General features: G+C 36.9%; 1 protein-coding gene across 2 annotated transcripts; it reads left to right on the plus strand.

Annotated features, from left to right (window-relative positions):
* Positions 1-4,019: 4,019 nt before the first annotated feature.
* LOC18045550 (BTB/POZ domain and ankyrin repeat-containing protein NPR2) lies at positions 4,020-16,009 on the plus strand. Of its 2 annotated transcripts, XM_024185678.1 has the most exons (5): positions 4,020-4,572; positions 5,666-6,419; positions 6,857-7,048; positions 15,448-15,638; positions 15,675-16,009. In XM_024185678.1, exons 1-5 carry the CDS (start codon positions 4,066-4,068, stop codon positions 15,726-15,728), a joined length of 1,698 nt encoding a protein of 565 aa, XP_024041446.1. In that variant the 5' UTR covers positions 4,020-4,065; the 3' UTR covers positions 15,729-16,009. The 2 variants fall into 2 exon arrangements, with proteins under 2 accessions (XP_024041446.1, XP_006437097.2); XM_006437034.2 differs by having other exon boundaries at positions 15,448-16,009.
* The last annotated feature ends 2,324 nt before the right edge of the window (positions 16,010-18,333 follow it).

Raw genomic sequence — 18,333 nt, forward strand, 5'->3', positions numbered from 1 at the left:
GCATCACCTTTCCCTAAAAGTCATATTTGACAGCTAGGAAACTAAAAAGAGTTTAGCGCGCCCGATTGGTATTTGTATTTTTTTTTTTTTTCCCTCAAGTGATCTGGTATGTATCAATTAGTTTGTAAATTATTGTATTGTCTCAAGTCCCGTTAGACGCGAACGTATAGCATGGATCACAAACTCATTTCATATAACATTGATTTTGTAAAATTATATAATTTATAGGCTATGCTCAAAAAATTAGAAAAGAAAAAAGAATTGTATTACAATTGGTACGAGGCATGCATGCGTATGTCATATCAGTTGCTGAACAAACTTTGCCTTTTAATTTTGTAGGCATTACTATCTCAAATTTTCTATTATCATAAATGAATTTTCTTTTTCTTTTTAACAAATCATAAATGAGATTAAGATAATTTTTTTTTTTTAAAAAAAAAGAAAACTGGAGATTTCTTTTTATATTTCCTTAAAAAATGAAGAAAAGTTTAGAAAGTAGTGAGAGATGGAGAAATAAAGTATTTATATTCATAAATATAATTTGTTTGGTGCAGCAACACAAACTAATAAATTATAACTTATGGGATTAGTTTACAGAATCTTACATATAAAATTATATCCTCTGAATAAAAATCTTCACACCTCTTTTGACTTCTCATTTAGACCCCCTTTCTGGAACCTCTTCAGCGATAAACACATTTTCATTAAGCAAAACAGAAAAAATTATATATAATTGTTCATAACGACCATTTCATTTGTACATAGTATGTAATTGGCCACTAAAATTATTTGAGGGGAAAATTTACATGAGATGGGTGCATCACATTATCAATATTTTAGTCTCAATTTGAACATACATTCGCTGCACGAATCTTATTAGAATGGTCTCTCATAAATTTTTCTCCAATTTGAGAGATAGTGGGGAGTGATCAAAGTGCATCTATACAGAATTAATTAAAATAAATTTTATTTTTTAACTATTTTTACTCAAAGTAGTAGTTCTTCTTTTTATTAGTGTTCTTCCAATTATATCAAATTAAGTAGTTCATTAAATTTTTTAAGTAACGTATGGTCTGGAGTTTTTATACATCCAATATTAGTGTTATTCCTTTTGCCCTTTCGAGCACGAATTCGAATCCAATACTTTATAATAAAGATATAAAATTATTCAGTTCAAAAGATATAACATTATTATAATACTAATAATAACATTAAAATATTAAAAAATAAGTAAAAAAAAAATCCAAAATTTTTACTGGTATACAACGCATAGCCAAAGCGATAGCGAAACATCAAATTGTTTTTATTTCAATCTTCGCGCAACTGCCGGTGACATATTTTTTCTCTGTTTCACGTAAATACCCAAAACTAAACTTTGCATGTATCATTCTTGTATTTTTGTTATTCATTCACAGATCCTTCTCTTCTTTGCTTTTCTTTTTTGCTGTAATTTTTTATTAGACACTCTGTTTCAGTTCTGTTTCTGGTTTTGTTTCAGTTTAATATTATTGGTTCGGTTATGTTCTGCTCTGTTCTCTGTTGTATATATATATGTATATATTTTTGGCCTCGAATTGCTTTGATCACCGGTTTTGTAATTCATTTATCATGAATTTTAGATACCCATTAAACTTGTTTGGTCATGCATTCACTTGATTGTTAGATTCAGCTGCCATTTTCATGGTGGGTTTGTAAGATAGTCTCTGACTAACATACGGCATTGATTATGAATGATGGTTTTGTGAGATACATCATACAGACGTTAACTCGTATTAATGTGTACTCACTTCATTCAAAAGATTAGTGTTTTTCTCTTCTTTTTTTTTAAATTTGAAATGCATCTTTTCGCATTTTATAGGTGAAAGAAAGAAAAATAATATTGCAGAACTAGAATAAAGAAGCCCATTGTGGTATCTATTGTCCAAGGAAGCTTCAATCGAAGTCAAATCTTAGCAGAGCTAGGCGGAGTCGTTGCTGAAGGAATATATATTAGCAGACCCATTTGTCCCGTACACTTCAATTGTTGGCAGCATTTTTGCTTGCAAGATGGTTTGTTTTTCATCGTTACTTACAAGCAAATATTTTGAATGCATAGTTTTTATCTAATTAGTTATAAAATTCTTATACCCGCTGTTTTCTGTAAGAGTGTGTTCCTTTTCAGGTCTATGATCTTGCCCAATTGATGAGTGCTGTTCACTTTAAAAGTTATTCCAGTTTCTCCTGCATACAGCGGGCGGAGTGGAGTAACAGGTGATCGAATACTTTCATTTAGTTCAATTGACATTTCTTTTTCAATTGGTAAAGTTTAATCATTTTTGTTAAATCGACAACTTATGCAGGGCCATATCAACCGTCCATGCCATTTTTGTTACAGCTATGTCTTTGTACTTCGTGTTTTGGTCTGATCTCAGAGTTTGTGCGTAGCACACTTGTTTCTATTGTTTGATTGTCCCTTCATAGACATTTCGATAAACTGTTATTTTTGTTCTTTGGAAGTGAATATTTTCCGCAACTAGAACTCCGAAGCATCTGGAATGATCCATTTTATGATTCTTAATACCTATAAAAGAATGTCATAGAAAACAGTTTCCAAAGCAAGTTGCATGTGGTTTGAATTTGTCTTTGGAAGCCCTAATTGCTTGGAGCACACTGTTAGCCAGTCGTGATTCCATCCACTTTTTTGGATAGACAATTATGCATCCATCTGATCTGGTCTAAACTAGTTTTTAATAAATAATTGCCCAACGGTTTAGTCTGAGTGTTACAGCCCAGTCTTTGTTGTCAATACTCTTTCCCCCGTCGTGGATGAGCGCCATAACAGCTTCTTAATGTTTTGCAGTGGCTTTTGCACGGTTGTTTTTTTCCTTCTGAAGCTAGAGTAGCTATGGATAGAGCAGATGCCGATGCCACCAATTTTTATACTGGCCTTTCAGCATCAAAATCAAAAGGATCAAGTGGGAACTTAAAGGAGGTTTATTTGAATGAAACACCCTCTATGCAAGCCAAGAGACTCCAATTAATACTGCAAGCTCTGCTTAAAACAGGTATTTATCTCAACAAAATATTAGAACCTTTGCACCACTAGAGACATTTTCTTAGAGCATTTACTGGACTTTCTATGATTCCAGTAGAGACGGGTCGACGCTCTACCGCAATCCATCTGTCTATTTATTTTTTGTTTGGAAATGTAACAATTTATAGCTGGCAAAGTAATAGAGTTGTATACTTGTATTTAATTTATTATTATTATTTTTTTAATGACTCGGTAATGTCATTGTCCATGGTGTTTTGTCATTTCGAAAGTACTTACCCCTTTGACGCTAAGGCACATTACAGCAGCCGAAATTTTGAGCTTTCAGTTCTTGATTTTAGCGTGAGGGGTATCTTTGTCTTTTCAGTAGTCAACACACGGTCAACAAAACAGTCTACAAGCAATCAGGGGGCAAATCGGATCTTTGAGTTTTCAGTAGTCAACAAAACAGTCTACAAGCAATCGGGGGGGAAATCGGAGATAAGCTGATACTTTCTATCATAGTGGAGAAACGCCAAACCTCAGGGGAGGAAACTGGAAATTACCCCTTCGCGACCTGTGAACTTGGGTCAAAACTTTCATCTTTAAACCTAATAGGTAGATACCAATGGGCCTTTGGTCCAGTGGGAGAGCCCTTGCACTTAGAATAATGAGTGCAAGGGTTCGAGCCTCCATAAAAGCATTTATGGGGCTTATTTACAATCCTTCCTCAATTATCACACAATTGAGTGGAGCCAGTCTATTCCTCACGAAATGTGAGTAGAGTGGACAGCCCTCGAATATTTGAGAGGGTTTGAAGAATTTGGGCAGCGCTTCAGAGGAGTACATGCCACGATGAAGGTCCCAATTGTAGAATCTGTGTGTAAATATTAATTGTAATACCTACAGTCCTGTATAAACAGTATTCAAAAAAAAAAAACCTAATAGGTAGATCGCGATTCAAGCTTCAGTTATAAGCATTTCATTGTGATTGATATTATTCTTTCTTGATATATATATATATATATATATATATATATAGATTCAGTTTGAATATGGTTCTTGATGGTATCATGGAAAATGCGAACGAAAAGTCAGCATCTTTGAGTTTTGTCTCATCATATCAAACTTGTTGGTCCACTAATCAATCAACAGGCACTTGTGATCTTGATAATTTGAACTTAAGGAGGCAAAGCAGCAATCCCAAAGAGACATGGCTTGAAGCTGAGATTGTTGTTGAGGGCAAATCAGTGGCGGTTAATCGCAGCATATTGTCTGAGCGCAGTCAATTTTTTCGTCGGCTTTTTAATTTGAGAAATGATGGGAAAGCCAGGTATCTTTTGACTGATTTGGTGCCTCATGGGAAGGTTGGATATGAAGCTTTCAAGGATACCTTGCATTTTCTTTACACTGGAATGATTAAGGAATCTCCTCCAGAAGTGTCCACGTGTGTTGATGATGCTTGTGCTCATTTTGCTTGCCCTCCTGCTATTAATTATGGTATTGAGTTGATGTATGCTTCCGCTGCTTTTCAGATGAAAGAACTCGTTGTTCTTTCGGAGGTAATTGTGCTTCCCTGCTATTTGTATTGCTTAAATTTATGCTTCTTGGTATAGTTTTAACATATATGGGATTGAAATCAATTTCAGTTGTGAAGCAACTTCGGTGGTTCCCAATATTAGGCATTGTAGTAGATCCAAAACTAGCTTATTAAAAAGTGTAGATATCGTAGAGCCCAAAACTTCGTCTTATCTTGCAAGAGTCTGTTGTTTTATTTTGAAAGAGACAAAAGTGATGATGATGGGCAGCGAGCTCTAGGAATCAATGCTTGCTGACACTGACTCCCAAGAATCAATGAGTCTGAATTTGATAAGTGCACCTATCCTATCACAAAAGCTTTTGCGTTGAGTTTCTAACCAAGGAAAATTGTCACTTCTGTCTGTAGGCTTCATAGATTTGTTCAAGCCTTCAAGGATGTCTAGCTGTTACTTACCGTCCAACAATGGTGCTACATTTCTAGTGAATGATATGTTATTCTACATCTGTATATTGCAACTTTGACAAACTTCGCCTTTCCTTTGTTGATTCACTCGTCTCACTTTTATTAAATTGCCCGATTATGAAATGGTCTATTGGAGACTAGCAATGGAAGGTTTCTTCTGGAAAAAATTTTACTTGACCACTAATTTTCATTTGGGTGGGTGTCAGTTCATGCTCTGGCTTGACTGTTCTGTTATTTAGGTTGTTTTATCCGTATTTTCTCACTCACTTGATAGTTAGTTCTCTCATGCTTTCAAGCTCAACAGTGAATGCGGATGCGAGAGATTCTCTTTTTTCCCGTACAGGCTATAACCTAGCAAATCATTAATGCTGTAGAATAACATCTTGTGTAGGTGAGCTTATGTCTCTGAACATTGGTCCATCGGCATTTAGGTTCGATAAGCATGGCACTGATTTTCCCCCTCATTATTATTTTCCTACACAGATTATCCCTGTTAAGTATTTGAATTTTGAATATATTATTCTGAATCAAAACTCTATCTGTCTGTGTAGCATTTTGTATATGCTTTATGATGTTTACCAATAATTACCCACTATGGGGTATTTGAATTTTGAATATATTATTTTGAATCAAAACTCTGTCTGTCCGTGTAGTTTAGGCTTCTGTACATGGCTGGGAAGGCTCCTGTGGAAGATGTAATCCCAATTCTCGTGGCTGCCGTCCATTGCCAACTGAACATGCTCCATTCTTACTGCATCCAGAGAATTGCAGGGTCAAATCTTGACAATCTTTGTCTCGAGAAAGAGCTTCCTGATGAAGTTTCAAGAGAAATCAAATCACTCCGTGTCAAATCCAACCAGGAGTCTGAAGCTAATATAGCAGAAGTGGATCCTATGCATGCAAAAATAGTCAGAAGTATCCAAAAGGCGCTGGACTCTGATGACGTTGAACTGTTGAAGCTTCTTCTGGATGTATCTAATGTCACTCTGGATGATGCTTATGCTCTGCACTATGCTGCTGCCTACTGCAGCCCTAAGGTTTTTAAGGCAGTGCTCAATATGGACTTGGCTGGTCTCAATCTTAAGGATGCAAGAGGTCGTACGGTGCTTCATGTGGCTGCAAGGCGTAATGAGCCAGAAGTGATGGTGACTCTGCTGAGCAAGGGAGCATGCGCGTCAGAAACTACATCAGATGGGCAAACAGCTGTAGCAATCTGTCGGAGAATGACAAGGCGAAAGGATTATATTGAAGCTTCAAAGCAGGGGCAGGAAACTAACAAAGACCGGTTATGCATTGACGTCCTTGAGAGAGAGATGAGAAGGAACTCCATGTCTGAGAACTTGGCAATGTCATCGGAGGGGATGGATGATGATTTCCAAAGGAAGCTGGACTTTCTGGAAGAAAAAGGTGATATTTCTTTACGGGTATTAGTTCATCACCTTCTCAGAGTTTTTGCTATGCACACTTCTTTGTACTGTTTGTTTGTCCCTTCATATGGAAAATAGAGGTGATATTCCTTTACTGGTATTAGTAAATCATCTTCTCAAGAGTTTGTGAGTCCCTTCATTTTAGCATCTCGAACACGCATGGGCTCACTGCTTGGGGCACACTGTTGGCCAGTCATGTGATTTGATCCCCTTTTTTGGAATAGAGAATTCTGAATCCATCTGATCTAGGCTTGGTGGTTTGCACTGAACTGGTTTTTGATAAATAATTGTACAAGACTTTGTCATCAAAACCTTTTTTTTTTGTTTTTTGTTTTTTGTTTTCCAAAGGTAAAGAGGTACAATACAATTTATGCCTATCCTGGATGAGTGCCATAACAGCTTCTTAATATTTTGCAGTGGCTTTTGTACGGTTTTTTCCTTCTGAAGCTAGAGTAGCTATGGAAATAGCAGGTGCGGATACCGCCACTGGCCTTTCAGCATTAGGTCAGAAAGGACTAAGTGGGAACTTAAAGGAGATTGATTTGAATGAAACGCCCTCTATGCAAGCCAAGAGACGCCAATTGAGACTGCTAACTCTGCTTAAAATAGGTATTTATATACTTTATTAACTTTTGCACCTTTCTATTTACTGATTATCTTTATAATTAACTAATACATGTATCCTCGTTTCTCCTTCCATTTCATTAAAGGGAGGTTATTGGGAAGTTAAAATTGGTAGTTGTGGGAAAAGGGTAATGGCAGTTATAAAATCTCTTTTATAGCAAATTCAAATCAAGTTTCAAATTTTAGGAGTACTTAATTCAATAAAATAAGGAATAAATAAAGCTTTCATTGAAACAAAACTAAGTAAAAATATTCCCAACGAATGAGCACTTCTTAATTTTCATTTATAAGAAAAAAGAGAGAGAGAGAGAGAGAGAGAGAATTTATAATAAAAAAATATAACTACACATTAGTTAAACCCTAATGAGCTACGGGAAAGCTTCTCCACCGCCGCTGGCGAGCGACCGTTTCACCAAAAAGACAAAGTTTAGGGCTGAAGGGGCTGATGGAGATAACCCTAAGCCCTTATCCTACCGTGATATTGCCATGGAGGCGAATGGGGGTTCTGCAAATATGGGGTTTGGCATGAGGGACGAGTGGGAACTGGAAGAGGAGGATGTCTGTTGCAAGGAGGACGAATCTATGCCCTATATTGCTTTCTCACAAAGGGTTCACGATCGACTAGCAAAACCTTGGGCGAACTCAGTTGTCGTTAAAACTCTTGGACGAAACTTGGGATATAGAGTTATCAGCGAGCGTTTGAAAAGACTCTGGAGTTCTACAATGGGTTTCTCCATCATTGACTTAGCTAATGATTACTACTTGGTCCGTTTTCAGAACGAGGGAGATGTGGAATATGCTCTTACTGAGGGGCCTTGGACCATCATGGGGCATTATCTTTTTGTTCAGCAATGGACACCGGAGTTTGATGCTACCACGAATAGAGTTGATCGGATTGTGGCTTGGATTCGTTTGTCTGGCATGAATATTCACTTTTATCATAAAACTATTATTCGGCGGTTAGGGCAAATTGTTGGCCCGGTCATCAAGATAGACTATCTCACTGCCGCAGCCCAAAGGGGAAAATTCGCTCGCATTGCGGTTCAACTAGACCTTGACAAGCCGCTGGTTTCTCAATTTAATTTTGAGGGAAGAATCCAAAAGGTGGAGTATGAAAATCTGCCCATGATTTGTTTTTGTTGTGGCAAGTTTGGCCATTATCAAGATGCTTGCCCTGACGGTGGTACCACGCATGTGGAAGCGGCACAGCCAACTTCTTGTCCTGTTGCTGCAAACCAGAATATTGTGGTGGAGGAGGGTTCTAACCAAAATGAGTCTAAGTTTGGATCGTGGATGGTGGTAACCCGTAAACCTCGCCCTCGTAGATCTACAGAAAGGGTTTCTTCTAAGGTCTGGGTTCAGGATCAACAGGGGCTGAATGTTCGTGTGTCGCGGTTTGATGTTTTAGGCAAAGTGATGGATGACGAAATTGTACCACAAAATCAGGACAACACTTCGGTAGTCCATCAGGAAATCCTGGAGCCAACAGTAGAAAACCCCAACACATTAGCCCCAAAATCCAGGAGCATGAAAAAGAAACAAGTGAGTCACTTTATGCGGAAATATCCTACCAAGAAAATTTCAGTTTCGGCAAACAACTCCATAGCTGAAAATATCAACCCAAACAATCATAGCCGTGGCCAGACTTTCCAACCACATAAGCCTACCCTAGCCATGCAAGGCATGCACGCACATCTCAAGGTTCTTACAACATCTGAACCAAGTGCCACCTCCGATGTTCCCTGTAGCTCCATGCATGGCATGCATGCCCATCCCAACACACTGGCTGCTTCTCCGATGCCTGTTCATGTAACCCTTAACCCGTTAAACCACAGTGCAGTTTCTTTCCCCAACCTTCAGCTACAATTTCCTCATCCTCGGTCTCATCATGAACACTTGCCTGAGGGAGTTTTGGCCCTAAATTTGGATAAAGAGCCTCCCGATGAGGATGGAATGGAGAGCCCTAAGTTCCGGGGGGGAGATTTTAGGGAGCTTGATTCAGATGTTGCGGGTAGGATTTTGCCTTCAACTGATGACGATAATTCAGGGGTTCCTGACACCTTCATGGATGATGAAGCTGAAGCCATAGGGCTGTCTTAGTTTCGCCCCCGTTCCCCTTTTAAAATATTTTTGTTATGTGTATTACAACTATGTTTTGGAATGCTCAAGGTGCTGCCTCACCGTCCTTTCGTCGTTCTTTCTCTGCTGTGGTTACCAATTACAAGCCCATAATGGTGGTGTTAATGGAGCCTCGCATCAGTGGGTCCAAGGCGGATAACTTCATCAAGAATAGTGGTTTTGAAAAGTCTCACCGAGTGGAAGCTGAGGGTTTTTCGGGCGGCATTTGGATCCTTTGGAAAAATTTATTTGATGTTGAGATAGTGGAGAATCATACTCAATTCATTCACCTCAAGATTTCAAGGAACAATAATCTTCTAACTTGGATGACGGCAATCTACGCTAGTCCTAATCCAAGCATTAGGAGGCATCTTTGGAATGAGTTGGCAAAGATTGCTTTGACTGTCCAGGGCCCTTGGTTGTTAGGTGGAGATTTTAATACTATTCTGTATAATTCTGAGAAGAAAGGAGGATCTCCGATGGGCGCAGGAGTGTGCAGACTTTTTCAGTCTTGGTTTCATAGTCACGGCATGCATGACCTTCCTTTTCATGGGCCACGTTTTACTTGGTCTCGCGGCAATCTTTTCAAACGTCTTGATAGAGTGATTTGCAATGGAGATTGGGCTCAGACTTATGCTGCCTCTACTCTCCTTCACCTTCCAAAGTTTATTTCTGATCATCGGCCTCTTCTAGTGAAAGAGAATATTAATCCTCCGAGAAATTTGAATTCTAGGCCGTTTCGTTTTCAGGCGGCTTGGCTCACGAATGATGGTTTCAAGGATTTTGTGGCCACTTCATGGGATCGGAACGTCACCTATATGGAGGCGGCAATTTTTGGCGGAAACGACGATTAATGGCTCGGCTGGGGGGAATTCAGCGGGCCTTGGAGAAGTATAGTTCTCAAGGGCTCCTTGAGGGGGAATTCAGCGGGCCTTGGAGAAGTATAGTTCTCAAGGGCTCCTTGAGCTTGAATTAAAGTTGAGAACCGAGCTTGAAGGCTCCTTTTAGGTGATCGTAACACTTCCTACTACCATCAGAAAACTTTATCTAGAAGGCGTCGGAATCATATTACAGCCATTAAAAATAATGCGGGCACTTGGATTTATGATAAAGAGGAAATTAAGCAGCATGTGATTCAGTTCTATTCATCCCTGTATTCTTGCGACTCGCCAAATTTCCGGGCATATCCGCATCCGAACTCTTTTCCTATTATTAATGATAAGGAGCTTCAATATCTTCAGGGGAATGTGGATGATGATGAAATTAAAAGAACCATCCTTGGCATGCACCCTCTCAAGGCCCCGGGTCCGGATGGCCTCCATGCCATTTTCTATCAAACACAGTGGGATACGGTTGGCCCATCTCTTTGCTGCTTAGTGAAAGATGTTTTTCAGCATAAACGTTTGCCGGGGGATCTAAATGCTACATTGCTTGCGCTTATTCCAAAGATTGAGAATCCCTCTTCTTTGAAGTTGTACCGTCCCATCTCTCTCTGCAATGTAGCGTACAAGACCATTACCAAGATTATTGCCAATCGGCTCCAATCGATTTTACCTCATCTGATTGGCCCCCACCAAACTAGCTTTGTTCCCGGTCGTCACATAACGGAAAATATTGTGATCGCTCAAGAAGTCATCCATTCCATGAGGAAAAAGACTGGTGCTAAAGGTTTTATGGCGATCAAGGTTGATCTTGAGAAGGCGTATGATCGCCTTAGTTGGGAATTTATCAATGATACTTTGTGCGAAGCTCAAATTCCCCCCGATCTCATTCAGACTATTATGGCTTGTATTACCTCAGTCAAAATGCGGGTTTTGTGGAATGGGGAAGTGACGGATGAATTCGTTCCTTCCCGTGGAATTCGCCAGGGTGATCCGTTGTCTCCTTATCTTTTTGTTCTCTGCATCGAACGCTTGAGCCATGGGATTCATAATGCCGTGACTGCTGATAAGTGGAAACCGATTCATTTGGCTCGCAATGGTATCCCTCTCTCTCATCTTTTCTTTGCGGATGATCTCCTGTTGTTGGCTGAAGCTTCTATTGAGCAAGCTCGTATTCTATCGGCAGTCTTGGATGCTTATTGTTACAGTTCAGAAGCTAAGGTTAATGTTAACAAGACTATGTTATACTTTTCCAAGAATGTAAGGGGTATAGATGTGGCCAGGATCTCGGGTATTCTTGGTTATTCTGTCACGCAGGATCTTGGGAAGTATCTTGGGGTCCCTCTCCACCACTCACGGGTCACCAATAAAATGTTCCAGGATATTATTGATAAAGTTGAAAAGCGGCTCTCTGGCTGGAACGCTTCCCATTTGTCTCTGGCTGGCCGCATTACTCTGGCTCAGTCGGTCCTTCAGGCTATTCCCATTTACGTCATGCAAACTGTTTCTATTCCGGCTAGTATCAGAGAGAAGATTGATAGGGCATGCAGGCGCTTTATTTGGAGTGGCTCTTCACCTAATCAAAGCCTTAGCATGATCAGCTGGAAGGATATTTGTAAGCCAAAGTCAGCCGGGGGGTTGGGGTTCAAATCCTTGGCTATCATGAACCGGGCCCTTCATATGAAACTTGCTTGGGGTCTCCTCTCTTCCCCAAACAGCTTCTGGGTTCAGGTCCTTGTCTCTAAATATGGGGTTGACATTCGCAATCCGCCTCTTTTGCTTCCAACGCGCTATGGTTCTCACTTGTGGAAGTCTATCGGAAATGTGTGGAGTGATGTTTTGGCAAGCCGACGCTGGTGCTTGGGAGATGGTAAATCCGTTTGGTTTTGGTGGGATCTTTGGGTGACTAAGGATGTCCCTCTTGCGGCTTATACAACCAATAATCTTCCTAGCAATATCTTAAACGGTAAAGTGGCTGATTTTGTTAAAGAAGATGGTTCCTGGCACTGGGAGCGTTTTGAACAATTTCTTCCTGCTAATATCATTATTCAGATTGCGGCTTTTCATCCCCCATCCCCTGATAAGGGTACGGATTCTTTGTTTTGGACTCACTCCAAATCTGGGCGTTTCACTACTCACTCGGCCTACTTGGCCTTTTCGAATGATACTCCCATGAATGATGACAGGCTCTGGCGTACGGTTTGGAGTTGGAAGGGTCCCCAAAGTGTGAGGATCTTCTTATGGCAAGCATTTCACGATCGTCTGAAAACTAAGGCCGAATTAGTTCGTCGTCACATCCCGGTATCAACCTCCTGCGACCGGTGTGGGGCTGCGACTGAGGATGCTATGCATGTCTTGCGGGACTGTGCTTTGGTTAAGCGTTTCTGGCTCCTGATTCTCCCAGAAAATAAACGACAACAATTCTTCAATTGGCGGCTCCATGATTGGCTTCGTACGAACCTGGGAATGGTCGGAGGGCTAGGGAGTGTTTCTAATTGGGCCATCTTCTTTGGTATTGCTCTCTGGAGACTTTGGTTTTGGAGGAACCAATTCATCTTTAATCAAGTTTCTATGGATCCGAATACTGTTTTAATGGATGTTTTTATGCGCACTGCGGAAATGCATAAGATTCATTCTCATCCGCTTACCTCAGGACATACAAGAGTGATGAGATGGATTTCTTGGAAACCTCCAGATTGGCCTTGGTGCTCTCTGAACACGGATGGTGCCCATAACAGGGAGGGAATTTCTTCTGCTGGGGGATTGATTCGCGATCACATGGGTCGCTGGATAAGTGGTTTTGGGATGATGATAGGTTCCTGCTCTGTTACAGTAGCGGAGCTTTGGGGTTTGTATCAAGGGTTGCAGCTAGCCTGGAATTCTGGTATAAGAAAGCTTAAAGTGGAAATAGATAGTCGTTGTGTGCTGCAGTTGGTGACCAAGCCAACATTGGAAATCAATCACTATACTCCTCTGATTCGAGCTATCAAGGATTATCTAAAGATGGATTGGCAAGTTTCTGTTTCCCATATTTACAGAGAAGCTAACTTCGCAGCGGATTATATGGCGAGCCTAGCCTTCTCTATCCCTCTTGGTCTTACTATCTACCATACTCCCCCGTTGGGTGCTAGACCCTTTTTGTTTAAGGATGCTTATGGGGTTGCCCATTCTCGCTCGATTGTTCTTTAGCTCTGCCTAGAGCCCCTTTTTACCAAAAAAAAAAAACTAAGTAAATTCATTTAAAGCAAAAAAGGATGCGAGCATTACTATGGGTTCTTATGTTTACCCGCAGTCAGACATCTGGGACCTTGTTATTTGGAGACGAGACTTGATTGTGCCATGTTTTCCATAGCCAGATATCTTTTAGTTCATTATTTCGTAGACATCTGTGGATAAGAGAACCCTAAGGGTGCGTTTGGTACATTGTATTGTATTATGCTGTATTGTATTATTTTAATACTAATGTATTGTATTATGTTGTATTGCATTAGCACTGTATTATAATAATGCTATACAATGTTTGATGTTACACTGTACTGTATTAGATTTTAATTATATTATATTACAATTGTTGTAACATAAACACGACCAAAATAAATTGTACTAAATAATCTAAGTAAGAGTTCTGTAGTATATGTAATAATACTATTTATATTATTATTATTAATAATTCTAAATTAATATTATTTAATTTTATTCATATTTAAATATGTATTATTAGTTTATTAAATTATTTAAAAATAATTAATTTTTATATATTAATTATTGTAACTTAATTAAATAATGTAATGCTATATTATATTTTTATATACTATTTAAGTATTTATTATTAATTATATTCAATTATAAATTTATTAATAAATTATAATGTAAAAATAAAAAAAATAAAAATTAATATGTATAATATTATATTAAATTAAAGTTTTATTTTTATTACTATTATTATAAAGTAAAAAAAAAAAGGCAAGCTACTGACTTTTGAAACACAAAAGTCAGTAATACAGCCTAATCACGAGGGGGGGCGCGAGTTTTGATAATGCGGCAAAAGCTGCATTGTAATGCTGCTCAATATAATCCATTTGATCACCAAACACATGTATATTTTAACTAATGCTGGGCCCACAAGATAATACAATGCAATACCACATGCCAAACATACCCTAATGGTGCGTTTGGTACACTGTATTGTATTATGTTGTATTGCATTATTTTAATATTGGTATATTGTATTATGCTGTATTGCGTTAGCATTGTATTATAACAATGTTGTACAATGTTTGGTGTTATACTGTATTGTATTAATTTTTAATTAAACTATATTTGATGTTACATTGTATTGTATTAATTTTTATGATTAATTAAATTAAATAATTAAAAATTATATTTATTAATACTTAGAAAAATAATAAATATAGAAATCTTAATTGTAGAAATTTAACAATTTTTTAGTAAATATTAAAAATTAATGATTAAATTTCTAAAATTTGTATTATAATTATGATAAAATAAATTTATAAAATTTAATATTATATGTAAATAATAAATTTAGATTATAATTAATATTATAATTGTTAATATAAATTAATAAATTATTATTCAACAATATTAAATTATATTTTAATTTACAATATATTATTATTTTTACATTTTAATATATTAATAAATTTATAATTTAATATAAATATTTATAAATATTTAAATTTGTATAAATTTAAATAATTTTAATTTTAAAATTAATATTAATGTAAATAATATTATAATATTAATATAAATAATATTATAATATTAATATATTATTTACATTAATCATTAATAAATAAAATAATATTATCATATAATTTGTTTTTATATTTTATTCATTATATTAGTATTTAATAATAAAATAATTTATTTTTATAATATTTTAATAAAATAAATTTGCCTCAATTGAGGCATTAACTGTTGCCTCAATTGAGGCAAAAAGCTTCCGCATTACGCAAACCCATCGGGTTTGCGTAATGCGGCCCCATGCCTCATTATGCTGCATTATAATGCAGTATAATAAGGTCTCAAATTTTACCAAACATCTTTTTGGCAATAAACTAATGTGAATAGTGGTATAATACCACACAATCCCATGCACCAAACACGCCCTAAGCGTATTGAGAATAAATTTCGTGATCCAAGACTCTTCAGTTCTTTCATTTGTGGCTAATTAGTTATAAAATTTGTGAATTTCATGCCCCATGCCCCTTGCAAAATGTATTTTATATCCTTAAGATGCCGGTTGTTGAACTGAAATAATAAAAAATGGAAAACAGACTTAATGCTGATAGCATTTCTTCAGAAAAACTTGGGATGTTTATAAGTTTCTTAGAGCATTTGCTGAACTTTCTGTGATCGCAGTCGAGACGGGTGAACGATACTTCCCTCATTGCTCAGAATTGGTTGATCGCTTTTTGCATTGGCCCTATGCTTCCACCCCAGAAATGGACGAGGAGAAACTTAAAGTATACGTGCAGGAGGCACTCCGCAAGGACGTGGCTTATCACCGTCGTTCAGGGCTGCCATCATCCTGGTCGGCATTTTACAAGTACATGGCTGAGAGCAATCAGTCGGCATTTTACAAGTACCTGGCTGAGAGCAATCGTTCAGGAATGTCGACATCCTCGGCAGCGGAAAACTAAAGGAGTTGAGTGAGCTCTGCTCGATTGGTTTTTGTAGTTTCTTTTTTTTTTTTCCTCAAGTGATCTGGCATGTATCAATTAGTTTGTAAAGTTATTGTATTGTCTCAAGTCCGGTAAGATGCGCGAACGTATAGCATGGATCACAAACTCATTTCATAGATTATTTTTTTGTATAATTATATAATTTATAGGCTTTGCTTAAAAAATTAAAAAAGAAAAAAAGAATTGTATTACAATTGGTATGAGGCATGCTTGTGTGTGTCATATCAGTTGCTGAACAAACTTTGCCTTTTAGTTTTGTAGGCACTACCATCTCAAATTCTTTGTTATCATGAATGAGTATTTTTTTTCTTTTTTTTCTTTTTTAACAAATCATAAATGAGATTAAGATAATCTTTTTTTAAAAAAGAAAAAAAATGGAGATTTCTTTTATTTTTCCTTAAAAAACTGAAGACAAATTTAGAAGGAAGTGAGAGACGGAGAATTAAAGCAATTTTATTCACAAATGTAATGTATTTGGTGCAGCAATACAAACTAATAAATTATAATTTATGAGACTAGTTTACAGAATCTTATATATAAAATTATATCCTCTGAATAAAAATCTTCTCACCTCTTTTGACTTCTCATCTAGTTTACAGAATCTTATATATATAACACATTTTTATAAAACAAAACAGAAAAAAAAATTATATATAATTGTCACAAGGACTATTTCATTTGCACATAGTACGCAATTGGTCACTAAAGTTATTTGAGGAGAAAATTTACATGAGATGGGTACATCATATTATCAGTATTTTAGTTTAAATTTGAACATACTAGAATGGTCTCTCATAAATTTTTCTCCAATTTGAGAGATGGTGGGGGAGTGGGGTTAAAGTGCATCTACATAGGATTAATTATAATTAAATTTATTTTTTAAAACTATTTTAACTAGAAGCAGTGGTAATTCTTTTTATTATTGTTATTCAAATTATATCAAAATCTCGTGACTCGTGATCAAATTAAGTAGTTCATTAAACTTTTTTAGGTGACGTATGGTATGGAGTTTTTATAAATCTATAAATATAGTAAAATATTTAATTTTGCTTGTCGTAAACTTTTAATTTGCATGGGTTAAAAAAGAAAAAAAGAAATTCACTTATTACTTAATTAACAATTATAGAAAGAATAAATAGAAAATTATAGTTGCGTGAGAAAACCCTCGTGAAAAGGGCTCCGGATTTCCTTTCCATGGCTTCGTGCGTTTCCTTTTGCCCTTTCGAGCACGAATTCGAATCCAGTACTTTATAATAAAGATATAATATTAAAAAATAAGAAAAAGAATCCCAATTTTTACTGGTATATAACGCATAGCCTGCATTATGAAACACTCTTTTACTATTCTTTTCTTTTCTTTTCTCTTTTGCTGTAATTTTTTATGAAACACTCTGTTTCAGTACTGTTTCTGGTTTTGTTTCGGTTTAATATTATTGGTTCGGTTCGGTTCTGCTCTGTTCTACGTCGTATGTATATATGTATATATTTTTGGCCTCGAATTGCTTTCATCACCGGTTTTGTTATTCATTTATCGTGAATTTTAGATGACTTGTTCGGCCATGTTACATTCAGCTACCATCTTCATGGTGGGTTTGTAAGATAGTCTCTGACTAACACATGGCATTGGTTATGAATGATGGTTTTGTGAGATACATCATACAGACGTTAACTCGTGTTAATTTGTACTTACATCATTCAAAAGATTAGTGTTTTTCTCTCTTTTTTTTAAAAAAAAAAAAAATTGAAATGTCCCTTTTCGCATTTTATAGATGAAAGGAAGAAACATAATATCGCAGAACTAGAATAAAGGAGCCTATTGTGGTACCTATTGTCCGAGGAACCTTCTGTATATTCGGTAGGAACTACCATGGGAAGTCAAATCTTACCAGAGCCAGGCGGAGTCGTTGCTGAAGGAATATATATTAGCAGATCCATTTGTCCCGTACACTTCAATTGTTGGTAGCATTTTTGCTTGCACGATGGTATGTTTGTCATCGTTACTGCGCGGTGGTATTTACTAGAAAATATTTTGAATGCATAGTTTTTATACCCTCTGTTTTCCATAAGAATGTGTTCCTTTTCAGGTCTATGATCTTGCCCAATTGATTAGTGTGCTGTTCACTTTAAATCTGATTCCAGTTTCTCCAACATACAGCGGGTCGAGTGGAGTAACAGGTGATTGAAAATTTTCATTTAGTCCAATTGTCATTTCTTTCTCAATCGGTAAAGTTTAATCATTTTCCTTAAATCGATAACTTATGCAGGTCCATATCAACTGTCCATGACATTTTTATTACAACGATGTCTTTGTACTTTGTGTTTTGGTCGGATCTCAGAGTTTGTGCATAGCACACTTGTTTCTACTGTTTGTTTGTCCCTTCATAGACATTTCGATAAACTGTTATTTTTGTTCATTGGAAGTGAATATTTTCAGCAACTAGAACTCCAAAGCATCTGGAATGATCCATTTTATCATTCTCAATACCTATAAAAGAATGTCATAGAAAACAGTTTCCAAAGCAAGTGGCATGTGTTTGGAATTTGTCTTTGCAAGCCACTAATT

This window comes from Citrus clementina, unplaced genomic scaffold, assembly GCF_000493195.1.
Source record: "Citrus clementina cultivar Clemenules unplaced genomic scaffold, Citrus_clementina_v1.0 scaffold_4, whole genome shotgun sequence".
NCBI lineage: Eukaryota > Viridiplantae > Streptophyta > Magnoliopsida > Sapindales > Rutaceae > Citrus > Citrus x clementina.

What these genes read in the sequence shown, in the direction of transcription:
- LOC18045550 (XM_006437034.2), top strand. Translation starts at nt 4,066, where the DNA reads ATGGTTCTTGATGGTATCATGGAAAATGCGAACGAAAAGTCAGCATCT. An exon ending in GGACTTTCTGGAAGAAAAAG is followed by an intron (nt 6,420 to 6,856) that starts GTGATATTTCTT and finishes AATATTTTGCAG; the next exon opens with TGGCTTTTGTACGGTTTTTT. An exon ending in GCTAACTCTGCTTAAAATAG is followed by an intron (nt 7,049 to 15,447) that starts GTATTTATATAC and finishes CTGTGATCGCAG; the next exon opens with TCGAGACGGGTGAACGATAC.